Source organism: Cervus elaphus, chromosome 21 (assembly GCF_910594005.1).
Source record: "Cervus elaphus chromosome 21, mCerEla1.1, whole genome shotgun sequence".
NCBI classification, from domain to species: domain Eukaryota; kingdom Metazoa; phylum Chordata; class Mammalia; order Artiodactyla; family Cervidae; genus Cervus; species Cervus elaphus.
The window spans coordinates 35,458,458-35,471,152 of NC_057835.1; the positions used below are offsets into that span (position 1 = coordinate 35,458,458).

Genomic DNA, 12,695 nt, shown 5'->3' on the forward strand with positions numbered 1-12,695 from the left:
TCTCAGTTTTAGCAAGGTAATATCTGTATATACAATAAAATTTGAGAAGCCCTAGTTTGGAAAGTTCATAGTTCCTTTGAAATTACGTTTTTTTCTGCTCTTGCCTATTTTTTATTTACTGGTCCTGTTTTTATTCTAGGGATTAATTGTTTTAAGTAAACTAGTACTGTATTTTTACTTAGTATTTACTGTTAGATTCCTCAGCAGTTTCTTGCTTGAGACTACATTTTGTTTTTTTCACTAGCTGACTGATTATTGGCCAAAAACCTGTAGGAATATATTCAGGATGGAAATTTTATTACAGTCAACAGTGATACATTTTCTCAATGAGTTAGCCTCAGAAGATGCTGTTTGGGAAAATTCAGGCACTCTCTGCTGAAAAAATAATTATTGCATCTCCTTTCTGCTTCAGTATGATCTTCTGTATTTTTTCTGCTTTGAGAAAATATTCATCCAGTGTTTGAGGCAGTTTTAGGAACCCTCACTTGAAGTTATGCATGATTTTAATGAAAAAATTGTATGTTTCATGTCGATACAAATATAAATAGGCATGCATATGGTCCATAGGTCAAAACTACTGGGTGTGCAAAGATAAAACTAGTCATATTAGAATGGTAAGGTTTGGATCGGTCAATCTTGTATTTTTTTTCAATGTTCTTTTTAAAAACGTTAGCTAGATACTTCATTTAGCACATCAGATTTAGTCACCTTTTAAAAATTCTAAAAATTATTCAGAGAGACTCAGATTATTTGAAGAGACTAAAAAACCCTTCCTGAATTTGCTGAATTAACGTTGTCTTTTTTCCAGAGGTCATTGACAAGTTCAGCACCATGGCGATCATCGACGGGAAGAAGGAGCACGTGAGTCTGACGGTGGACAATGTCCACCTGGAGTATGGTGTTGTGTACGAATATGACAGCACTGCTGGGATCAAGTGCAACGTGGTGGAGAAGATGATCGAGCCCAAGGGCTTCTTCAGCCTCACTGCCAAGGTACGAGCGGTCCTGTCAGAGGAAGATACTGTGTTCTCAGTGAAACAGCTGAAGTCCTCACCCACCCCCACTTTAAAAAATGAAATAGCTGTGAATGCTTCAGCTGTCTGCTCATTCAGGTTCTCTTTCTTGTTCTTTTTTCCCTCATTACTCAACTGTGTATAGTCTTTTTTTTTTTTTTTTAATTGACCTCTTTTGGAGCACAGTGTTATGTTAGATGGGCTGCTTGCCCAGGCAAGCATTAGTTGATTTGGCAAAGGTTCTCTGGATTTAGTAAGTTTGCTACGTCTGTGAATTCAGTATCGTGAAAACGTTTCAGATGGCTTTCATGACAGATGGTGTTTTCCTAAATGTACATAGTCCTCTGAAGAATATTTGAAATCGTAAAATGCATTCAAATTCTGTAAGGCTCATGTTTATTTCATACAGTTTCTCGAAGCTTAGAGACTAGTTTAGGAATAGATCTTCAGATGTGTATATAATTCTTAGTTATGAAGGGTCTTGTCCTTAGTCCTTAAAGCAAGACAGGGAGAGAGGAAGAGGATCTTCATTGAGATGGATAAAACACATGCTAAGTAAGAGGTCACCCTGTGTTTGCTTTCGCGATCCTTTCACAAGGTAAATTGGTCAGACTCCTATTGCACCCTCTGCAAGTCAGAACTTTCGTGTTCCATCCACTTTTACATCACCCTGGGAGGATTCAGGTACAACAAGAAATATGTGTCTTCACCACCTTTATTTCTTCATTTCAGTTCATGCTTAAAATGTGTATAGTTGAGATAGATCTAGTAATAATAGCAGGTATTTTTTATAATTTTAGTGGCAGAAAATAATAGAAAAATCGAAATTCACTATTTCAAAAATAATTATCTTGTGTTTTTGTTTTATGTTCTGAAAGTCAATTTCTTTTTTCTTTTGTTTTTTTAAATTTAATTGGAGGGTAACTGCTTTACAATATGAAAGTCAACTTCTTAAAAATATCCCATCATTATGATGACATTGTACCACTATATATATCTATTGGTAGAGAATCTATAGTTTCAAAATTCAACCCATTCCCAACTATTAATACATTATACTACTGAGAAGATCTATAGAGAGTTTGGGACCAGTTTATTGTAATTATTTTATCTCATTTTCTAACTTTTTGAAATTTACAAAATTACATGGATTATTTTATATATGACAACTGTACAACTTAATACTGTATATATTTCTATTTTACACATGAAGAAAGTCAAACAAATTAAGAAATTTAACCAAGACCACACTGCTAATGATAAAGTGAGCTCTGATTTCTAGACTAGTGATTAAACCAAAAATTCACACTCCATATTCTGCAAGACAGGGAAATGGAGGTGGTGAGGGAACCCAAATAAACATAGCATCTATACATTGTCTATCTCACACTATATTATAAAAATCACATGCAAAGCTGTAATCAGTCATTGTGATCTTTGAAAAATCATAAATGCTACATATACATAACGTACGTGCTAAGTTGCTTCAGTCATGTCCAACTCTTTGTGGCCCTGTGGATCATAGCCCACCAGGCTTCTCTGTCCATGGAATTCTCTAGGCAAGGGTACCGGAGTGAGTTGCCATTCCCTTCTCCAGGGCATCTTTCCAACCCAGGGATTGAACCTGCATCTATTATGTCTCCTGCATTGGTAGGCAGGTTCTTTACCACTAGCACCACCTGGGAAGCCCACATATAAATAATACACATAATTAATTCTCTGTTCATTAGAAATTCTCAGTGATTCATGATGTACACACACACATACTGCCTTATAATCAATTCAGATAGCCAAAAGATTTACTAATTAAGCACATCATATGAATGGTTTTGTCTGCTGCTTTTATCAGATAGAGTTCAGACACTGGAAGCAACGTTGTTTTTTAACTTTGGCAAGAGAAAGTCTCATTTATTCCATCCTTCTTCCAACATTTGTTATTATAAATGCACTCTCTGTACCAGGCTCTCAGTAGCAAGAAAGGATATGGTTTTCCTTAGTTTTTGTTTTTCTACTACCAAGTTGAGAAAAAAAAAATGTTCTGAATAACTCTGACTAAAATATGGGCAGTGTGTTCCCACATCAGAGTGTACTGATTTATTCAGCAGGGCGTCTTTGAAGTCCCCTCACCTCCCTCAGGCAGCCTTTTATAGCCAGCAGAAGGGAAAACAGGAGATGCCAGACACACAAGTCCATCACTTCACTGCCAGGGTTTATTGAACACAGAAATCCCAGGCAGCTAAAAGAAGCAGACTGGGGAAAAACACCCTATGTTGAGGAATTGTGCACATTTTATTTGGCTGATTTTGAAGCTTTTATTTTCTTGTTCTGTTTTTGTGTGTGTGTGTCTACAGATTCTTGAAGCCCTGGCTAAAAGTGATGATCATTTTGTACAAAACTGCACCAGCCTTAGCTCTTTGAATGAAGTGATTCCTACTGACCTTCAAAGTAAATTCAGTGCCATTTGTAGTGAAAAAATTGAGCGCATATGTCAGAGAATATCCAGTTATAAAAAGGTAAAGTAAAGGCGCTGTGTATTTTACACATGATTATTATTTAAATTATTATTGTAATGTCAAATTTAATTCAGTGTCTGATTTTTTATTCCTTATTTATGTACCAGTTTATTGAAATAATGATAAGATTTATATAGCATTTTAGAGTTTTTCAAATGCCTTTATATCCTTTATTTCATTTGATCTTTGTAAGCTAAGTCATTATTTCATATTTTCCAATATAATAACTGAGACCTAGAGAATTAAATTGGGATTCCCAGGTGGTACAGTGGTAGAGAATCCAACGGCCAGTGCAGGAGAAGCAGGAGATGTGGGTTCAGTCCCTGGGTTGGGAAGATCCCCTAGAGGAGGAAATGGCAACCCACTCCAGTATTCTTGCCAGAAAATTCCATGGACAGAGGAGCCTGGCAGGCTACAGGCCATGGTGTCGCAAAGAGTCAGACACAACTGAGCGTGCATGCCTGCATTCATGCAAAGAATTAAATTCCTTACTGGCAAGTATAGAGTTGGGATGTTAATCCAAACCACCTAATTCTGAAGTCAGATTTTAAAATGATACAGTAGTTGTTCTTTCCCTGTTTTCTCAACAGAGGGAAAAGCGTCCTCACTCAGAAAGTACTTGGAACACAGGCTGTTTCCTTCATTAATTGAGCATATTAATTGAACGCCTTTTATGTGTGAACCTGTTTTTGGTTCCAGGAATATGGCAGCAAAGATTCTTCCCTCATGATGTTTCCATTTGAGTGGGGGAGACAGCAATGAAGTAAATACATGTCTACAAAGGGGGAAAATAAACTATTGAAGAGAATTATGAGGACAGCCATGGTGGGAAGTACCAGTGTGGGAACTCTGAACTAGGTAGCTAGAGAAAGCATCCTTAGGAAAGCTTGTATTTAAATGACAAGTAGAGCTCTTCCTCCAAATGGGAGGAACAAGCCTCCAGGTAGACGGAACAGCTGGTGTTTAGTTGCCAAGTCATGTCCAGCTCTTCATGACTCCATGGACTGCAGCATTATCAGGCCTCCCTGTCCCTCACCATCTCCCAAGATTCACCTATGTTCATGTCTTTTGAATCGGTGATGCCACCCAACCATTTCATCCTCTGTTGCCCTCGTCTCATTCTGCCTTCAATCTTTCCCAGCATTCAAGTTTTTTCCAGTGAGTCAGCTGTTCACATCAGGTGGCCAAAGTATTGGAGCTTCAGCTTCAGCATCAGTCCTTTAGGCCTCAAAGCAGAAAGAAGGCCAGGGTGTCAGGTGGAAAGAGATTAGTCCTAAGGGTGGAGGCTTCGGCAGGGACCAGCGTGAGATGCTGTGAAGTTCTGTACCTTTCGGGACTTTGGATTTTCTTCTTACATCAACGAGAAGTTGGACGTTTTTAGATCTAAGGGTGGCTTCATTTAATGCAGGTTTTTAAAAGGTTGTGCTGGGAACTTCCCTGGTGATGCAGTAGTCAACCCTTTGCCTGCCAGTGTGGGGGTGTGGGTCCAATCCCTGGTCAGGGAGCTGAGACCCCACAGGCCTCCTCACCCAAAAACCAAAACATAAAAGAGAAACAATATTGTAACATACTTAATAAAGATGGTATACATCACATCCAAAAAAAAGAGATGGTGCTGGCTGCCCTGTAGGAATAGATTGCAAGGTGCAGGTGTCTAGAGAGGTGTGTCCAGGTGAGGGATGGTGCTGGCGTGGACTCTGGTGAAGACAGAGGAGACAGAGAACTCTTAGTGAATTTGCCAATATACTTTAGAGACAGTAAATAAAAATGGATCTCCAAAACATATCTTTTAATATATTTTAATTTTTTTTTCTATTTGTATCAATGGGAAGATAGCTAATTAAATTATTTTCCTCAAAGTAAGGCTGGTCGCATGGATATTTTGTGTGCGCATGTGTGTGTGAGAGTTGAATAGCCAATGAATGACCTAAAAGGAAGACTCCTCACCAGAAAGTGAATTAGCCAAAACGTTGATCTTGAACTTCTTGCCTGCAGAAGTGTGACTGAATACATCTCTGTTCTTTAAGCTAAAAAAAAAGAGCGAGAGAGAGACTAGTTGCTTAAAATTTGATGGTCATACTAGGAAATATTATTTATCCCAGTGTCTATGAATATGACTTAACTGACTATGTTTGATATGGTAAATAAGAGATAAGCCCTTTTGTGTCCAGATACATCCATTTAAAAATAGGCAAATGCGTGAAAGAACCAAGAATTTCAATCTTGGTTACCTCAGGTAGGAGAAAGAAAAGAGGACTCACTGTGTTTTTCTTTAAGGCCTTCCTATACTCTTGGCTTGTTAAGTTGAATATATATTGATGTCATAATTTTATGAAGAAAAAATGATATTCAAGATCACTGTATAACTGGCATGTCTGTTCACCCTCTTTCCATGACTGCTGTTGACCCCTTTGAGTTTGAGAACGATTCCTTGAATATGCCTTGTGGAAGCCGAAGAACAGAAGATTTTCTTTTTACTTCTCCTGTCTCTTTGAGATGTGACAGTTCTTTGAAGTTAAATTTAAAAGCTCTAAACAAATGCAAATTAGTAGTTCCCTTTTGAACACATTTTGAAAAGAGAGTCATTCTACTTCAGAGATGGATCTGTATAAAGTATGGTAGGGTTCGGGCAGATTCTGGTTATCAAACTTGTCACGGTTGTGTGTCTTGTTTTTCTACCTCTTTTTCGATTTCTTCCTATTTTCTCTCCATTCATTCAAACAACAAAAGCAGAAGAAGTAGCTTAAAGAAATATACATAAGGGAAGGTAAAATATCTAAGTAAAAGCAAAACATTAGGATGAGGGTATATTACATAGGGTATTGATTCAGCTGCTTTAAGATGGGCCAAGACAACGTAGGCTTAAAGCAGAAAGTTTATTTCTCACTCTTGTGAAAGCCCAACCGATAGGAGTCCAGGGTTGGTGGGGCTTTGATGATCTTCTAGGGATCCTCCTATATTTTTGTTTTCTACTCTAGGATATTGCCCTTGTCCACAAAGCCAAAGTTGGCTCACCACCACCATATCTAAATGAATTCCCCTTAAACGGGGAAAGAGGAAGTAGAGAGTGAATTGCTTCCTTTTGAGGGCAGGACCCAGAAGTGGTACACACCATCCCTGTTTACATCCTGTTAGACTTTTAGTGCAAAGGAGGCTGGGACATGTAGTCTCAAACGGGGCATCCGTGTGCCAAATTAAGGGCTTCACTGGTGGCTCAGTGGTAGAGTCCTCCTGCAGTGCGGGAGCTGCAGAAGACTCGGGTTCAATCCCTGGATCAGGAGGATCCCCTGGAGGAGTTCATGGCAACTCACTTCCAGCATTCCTACCTGCAGAATCCCATGGACAGAGGAGCCTGACAGGCTACAGTCCGTAGGATCACAAAGAGTCAGACATGACTAAAGTGACTTAGCATGCATGTGCCAAACTAAAGCTTAAGGAACTTTATTACTCAGAGAAAGAAGGAGAGAATGAATATTGAAGGAAAATGAGCAGGTAAATTTAGAGATAAAGCTTTATTAGAGGGTCTTCCTTGGTGGTCCAGTGGTTAAAACTTCATTGTCCAATGCAGGAGGTGTGAGTTTGATCCTTGACTGAGGATCTAAGATTCCACATGTCTCAAGAACAAAAAGACAAACAACAAAAATCCCCCCATAAAACAGAAGCAATGCTGTAGCAAATTCAGTAAAGGCTTTAAAAATGGTCCACATCAAAAATGAGAATCTTAAAAAAAAAAAAACTATTAGAAGACATGGTGTAAAAATTTTTTATTAAAAAAAAAATTTTTTTTAAAGATGATACGCATTAAAAAAAAAGAGAGAGAAAGAGATGGTCTAGATCATCAGAGAATAAAGGGTAAGTAGGTCCTAAGACTCTACTTACTCAAGTGGCATATTCTGTTTGGCCTTCAGCTTCCTGATGTCTAAAATGAAAAGGGAACACTGTCTATTACAAATTTATCAGCATCTCTGTGGTATATACATAATTTCTTAAGAGAAGCAGAACTTTTCTTGGATTGAGTTCTGAATGAAATCTCTCACCCTGAGTTTCACAGAGGCGACACCAGGAATGTCAGGGCAGTGTGCATAAACAGAGCCCTGCAGTAGAAGCAGACACCCATTTTATGTGGCAGATATGTTTAATGCATTCCTTAATGGAATATCAGAGGTCAAAAAACTGAAGTCCACAAAAGCAAATTTGTTGCAGTATGGGACAGGCAGACTAGGAAATTACTTACTAAATGTATACCTTTTGTGTAGGCAATGGGGCCTTAAGTCAATTATTTGAAGAAGACTGCCCTCCCCCACATACTGTCTACTTGAGAAGAAAGGTCAAAATACACGAAGCAATAGTAATACTCATTAGCCTCCTCAGAGGTGTCGCCATAATGGTTGAATATGCTGGCATTCAGCACCGTGCTTGCTCTACATGATAGTCCTTCCTGCAGTTATGGAGCGCACAGCAGTTTATAGGAGTGCACAACAGTTTATAACAGTTGATATCAGGCAATGTGTATCATATTTTGGGCTTCCTGAGTGGGTCAGTGTTAAAGAATCCTCCTGCCAATGCAGAAGACGCAGGAGACACAGGTTTGATCCCTGGGTTGGGAAGATTCCCCCTGGAGAAGGAAATGGCAATCCACTCCAGTATTCTTACCTGGAAAAAGCCCATGGACAGAGGAGCCTGGCGGGCTATAGTCCATGGAGTTGCAAGTCAGACATGACTTAGCAACTAAACAACAACAGCGAAACATATTTTACAGTTTGCCTGTGTTGTGTAATCTTACCAACACGGTGGTATGAGACACATTTCCTTGATGAAGTGACTGAAGGTCAGAGTGGTCAGCTAACTTGCCCAAAGGCACACAGCTGGGAACAGCAGTGGAATTTGAACCTTGTTCTCTTTTATTCTAAAACTGCTGTTTCCCTGGAGTTGTTACTGTGCTATACAGCCTCTGTTGGTTCTGACTGCAAATGAGTACATGCTCAGTTGCTTAGTTGTATCCCGCTCTTTGCGACCCCACAGACTATAGCCCATGAGTCTCCTCTGTCCATGGAATTTTTTTTTTTTTATGTCCATGGAATTTTCCTAGCAAGAATACTGGAGTGGATTGCCATTTGTCCTCTAGGGCATCTTCCTGACCCAGGGATAGAACCCCTGTCTCCTGCCTCTCCCATTGCAGGCAGATGCTTTATTGCAGAGCCACCAGGGAACTGCAAGGGCAATAGCATTTCAGTAAAGGAGAAATCCTCTCGGATTGAGTAGTCAGCAGATGCTAGCTGCTGTCAGTTGGAAAGATGTGTCAGATTGATTTGATATCTCTCTCTGCTTCGCTCTCAAGTAAAGAGAAATATCATAAGCAAAGGCAAAGACTTAGAAATGAGACTGATCTTATTGAGGAAGAGTTGACAGACTGCCTGGGCCAGAAAGGAGGATTTGAGTTGGATGCAATTAAAAAGGAAACCTGACAAAAATCTGATTTCTCCAGTGATGTTTCAAAGTGACATAATGATGAGATTTGTTTGTAAGATGTCCATATTGATGGTGATTTGGATTCATAGATGCCTTGGGGATGGAGAGAAAAGATCAGTTCAAGTTATGTGTAGGACGGACAGAAAAGATCAGTTCAGGCTATGTGCTGAATTGTTTATGACAATAAAGAAGGTGTTATTTTTGGTTTCTAACAGCCTGGTTTGAGATAAAATGAGAGGTGTATATGGGCTTTCCTGCTGGCTCAGACAGTGAAGACGGGCATCTCTGGTGGCTCTGTTGGTGACGAATCTGCCTGCAGTGCAGGAGACCTGGGTTCAGTCCCTGGGTCAGGAAGATCCCCTGGAGAAGGAAATGGCAACCTACTCCAGTATTCTTGCCTGGAGAATTCCATGGACAGAAGAGCCTGGTGGGCTACAATCTGTGGGTCACAAAGAGTCAGACGCGACTTAGCGAGCTAACTGAACTGATGAGGGGTGTATGTTGTAGGGGATGAGAAGCAGAAAGTATAGGAGTTCCCCCCCAAAGTGGGTGATTCTCAGAAACATCCTGGCATGTGAGAAGCATCTCCCATTTCCTCAGGAGTAAGTGGGTGCTTGGGAACCTTTTAAAGCAGAAATGGACAGGATACTGGGCGGTGAATTCAAGTGATAAAAAGAATGTCACTGAAGTGTGAAAGCTTCTGAATGTACATTACTGCTGTTTGAGCCTCGAAGTAGCCATGTGTGCTGAATACTGAAAATCATCCTGCTTTTTTCCTCAGAGAGATTAAGAATTGACTTTGCGTCACCTATTTGGAAGGCAGCCAACCAGATATCAGTCCAATGGAGTACTGTCTCACTTATTTTTATTTTTCATTTAGGAACTAGGACTTCAGTGCTTTAAAAGCAATTCCTTCTTAAATTAAAAGCAAATCATCATCACTTCTTCACCATAAATCTACTTAGAATCATTAAATTCAATTCAGTTGATCAGTTGTGTCCAGCTCTTTGTGACCCCATGAACTGCAGCATGCCAGGCCTCCCTGTCCATCACCAGCTCCTGGAGTTTATCCAGACTCATGTCCATTGAGTCGGTGATGCCATCCAACCATCTCATCCTCTGTCATCCCCTTCTCCTCCTGCCCTCAATCTTTCCCAGCATCAGGGTCTTTTCCAATGAGTCAGCTTTTCGTGTCAGGTGGCCAACGTATTGGAGTTCCAGCTTCAATGTCAGTCCTTCCAATGAACATCTAGGACTGATCCCCTTTAGGATGGACTTGTTAGATCTCCTTGCAGTCTAAGGGACTCACAAGAGTCTTCTCTGACACCACAGTTCAAAAGCATCAATTCTTTGACTCTCAGCTTTCCTTATAGTCCAACTCTCACATCCATACATGACCACTGGAAAAACCATAGCCGTGACTAGACGGACCTTTGCTGGCAAAGTAATGTCTCTACTCTTTAATATGCTGTCTAGGTTGGTCATAACTTTCCTTCCAAGGAGTAAGCATCTTTTAATTTCATGGCTGAAATCACCATCTGCAGTGATTTTGGAGCCCCCAAAAATAAAGTCAGCCACTGTTTCCCCTGTTTCCCCATCTATTTGCCATGAAGTGATGGGACCAGATGCCATGATCTTAGTTTTCTGAATGTTGAGCTTTAAGCCAACTTTTTCACTCTCCTTTTTCACTTTCATCAAGAGGCTCTTTAGTTCTTCTTCACTTTCTGCCATAAGGGTGGTGTCATCTGCATATCTGAGGTTATTGATATTTCTTCTGGCAATCTTGATTCCAGCTTGTGCTTGTTCCAGCCCAGCATTTTTTCAGGATGTACTCTGCATATAAGTTAAATAAGCAAGGCGACAATATACAGCCATGACGTCCTCCTTTTCCTATTTGGAACCAGTCTGTTGTTCCATGTCCATTTCTAACTTTTGCTTCCTGTCCTGCATATAGGTTTCTCAAGAGGCAGGCTAGGTGGTCTGGTATTCCCATCTCTTTCAGAATTTTTCACAGTTTATTGTGATCCACACAGTCGAAGGCTTTCGCATAGTTAATAAAGCTGAAATAGATGTTTTTCTGGAACTCTCTTGCTTTTTCGATGATCCAGCGAATGTTGGCAATTTGATCTCTGGTTCCTGTGCCTTTTCTAAAACCAGCTTGAACATCTGGAAGTTCATGATTCGTGTATTGCTGAAGCCTGGCTTGGAGGATTTTGAGCATTACTTTACTAGCGTGTGAGATGAGTGCAATTGTGCAGTATTTTGAGCATTCTTTGGCATTTCCTTTCTTTGGGATTGGAATGAAACCTTTTCCAGTCCTGTGGCCACTGCTGAGTTTTCCAAATTTGCTGACATACTGAGTGCAGCATTTTCACAGCATCATCTTTTAGGATTTGAAATAGCTCAAGTGGAATTCCATCACCTCCGCTAGCTTTGTTTGTAGTGATGCTTCCTAAGGCCCACTTGACTTTGCATTCCAGGATGTCTGGCTCTAGGTTGGTGTCTTTGTAATGAAGTAGAGAAACAAGGTTAACTAGAAAACATTTCAAAAATCTTTTCACTTTGAATAAAATGTTCATACCTAAGGTAATAGTCTGTCATGGAAAGTAAGTTCCATCTTTGTATAAAATGTGTGTCAACAGAAACTGTAGCATTTGGGAGTATATATTTTTAATTTTCACATATGTACTTTTAAACTGTTGTTATTTGTTGTTTAGTTGCTATGTTGTCTGACTCTTTGTGATCACATGGACTGCAGTCTGCCAGGCTCCTCTGTCGATGGGATTTCCCAGGGAAGAATACTGGAGTGGGTTGCCATTTCCTTCTCCAGGGAATCTTCCCAACCCAGGGATCAAACCCACATCTCCTACATTGGCAGGCAGATTCTTTATCACTGAGCCACCAGGGAAGCTCAAACTATTATTAGCAACCCATTTTCTCCAAAATAAAAGCTTCAAACAGCCCTCTTTCTATAAAATAAAATGTATCCTTAGAAACTAAAATCTCAAAGAGGCTGGCTTTCCCTTATTGCTTCTACTCAATAAAAGTTTTAGGTTTTAAAAATAGAAACAGGTTGATATTTTTACAGTTTCCATTGCCATGCTGCTGGCATCAAATTTGAGTATTTGGCCAGTGGTACAGGTCACAGATGTTCAGACCTTGCTGGGGACCTGAATGAACCCTAAGCTGGCCTTTAATCCCCTTGGGGCAGGAAGTGTGGGTGATGGATACAGATGCAAAACTGTGCGCTGTGTGGAGGAACGCACTCACACTCTATTGGCCTGAGAACTTTTAAAAATTCTGTATTCCCTCTCCTGTTTCCAAATAATTCCATAATTGGGCTTATTTTTGGCAATGGGACTACTTCTTCCATACATTTAATGAGCTTTCAACAGATAGTTCCTGTTTACACAAAAATACTATCTGTAGGGGCAGGAGTTGTATCTCTAGGACAACCCAGGATCATGCATAGATGCTTCTGTTCGTGTTTTTGTATGAGTGAATAGTTGATTAAAATGAAAGAAGGAGAGAGAAGGCTAACTGCCTATCACAGTGGATGCTGTGACATAATGAAATTGATCTCCGTGCTTTTGTGTGTGCCTTGGAAGCCCGATCTAAGGTGTTTATCCTGCGACTACAGTGGGAAAGAACTTCTGAGTGAAAGTTTGCATCTGGCCTTAAATTCTGGATCTTTCCGAGA

The 12,695-nt window shown here is 40.0% G+C and overlaps 1 protein-coding gene across 3 annotated transcripts in view; it reads left to right on the top strand.

Moving 5' to 3' along the window:
* PREX2 (phosphatidylinositol-3,4,5-trisphosphate dependent Rac exchange factor 2) overlaps positions 1-12,695 on the top strand; it is a 291,844-nt gene that overhangs the window by 154,452 nt on the left and 124,697 nt on the right. For 2 of the 3 annotated variants that reach the window (XR_006336296.1, XM_043879147.1), the window contains exons 22-23: positions 809-993; positions 3,365-3,526. Coding sequence is in view for 2 of the 3 variants with exons in the window: in XM_043879147.1 (XP_043735082.1) it covers positions 809-993; positions 3,365-3,526 (347 nt within the window). In the remaining variant the exon portion in view is untranslated. The remainder of the gene's footprint in view (positions 1-808; positions 994-3,364; positions 3,527-12,695) is intronic. The other variant, XM_043879148.1, reaches the window with a different exon arrangement.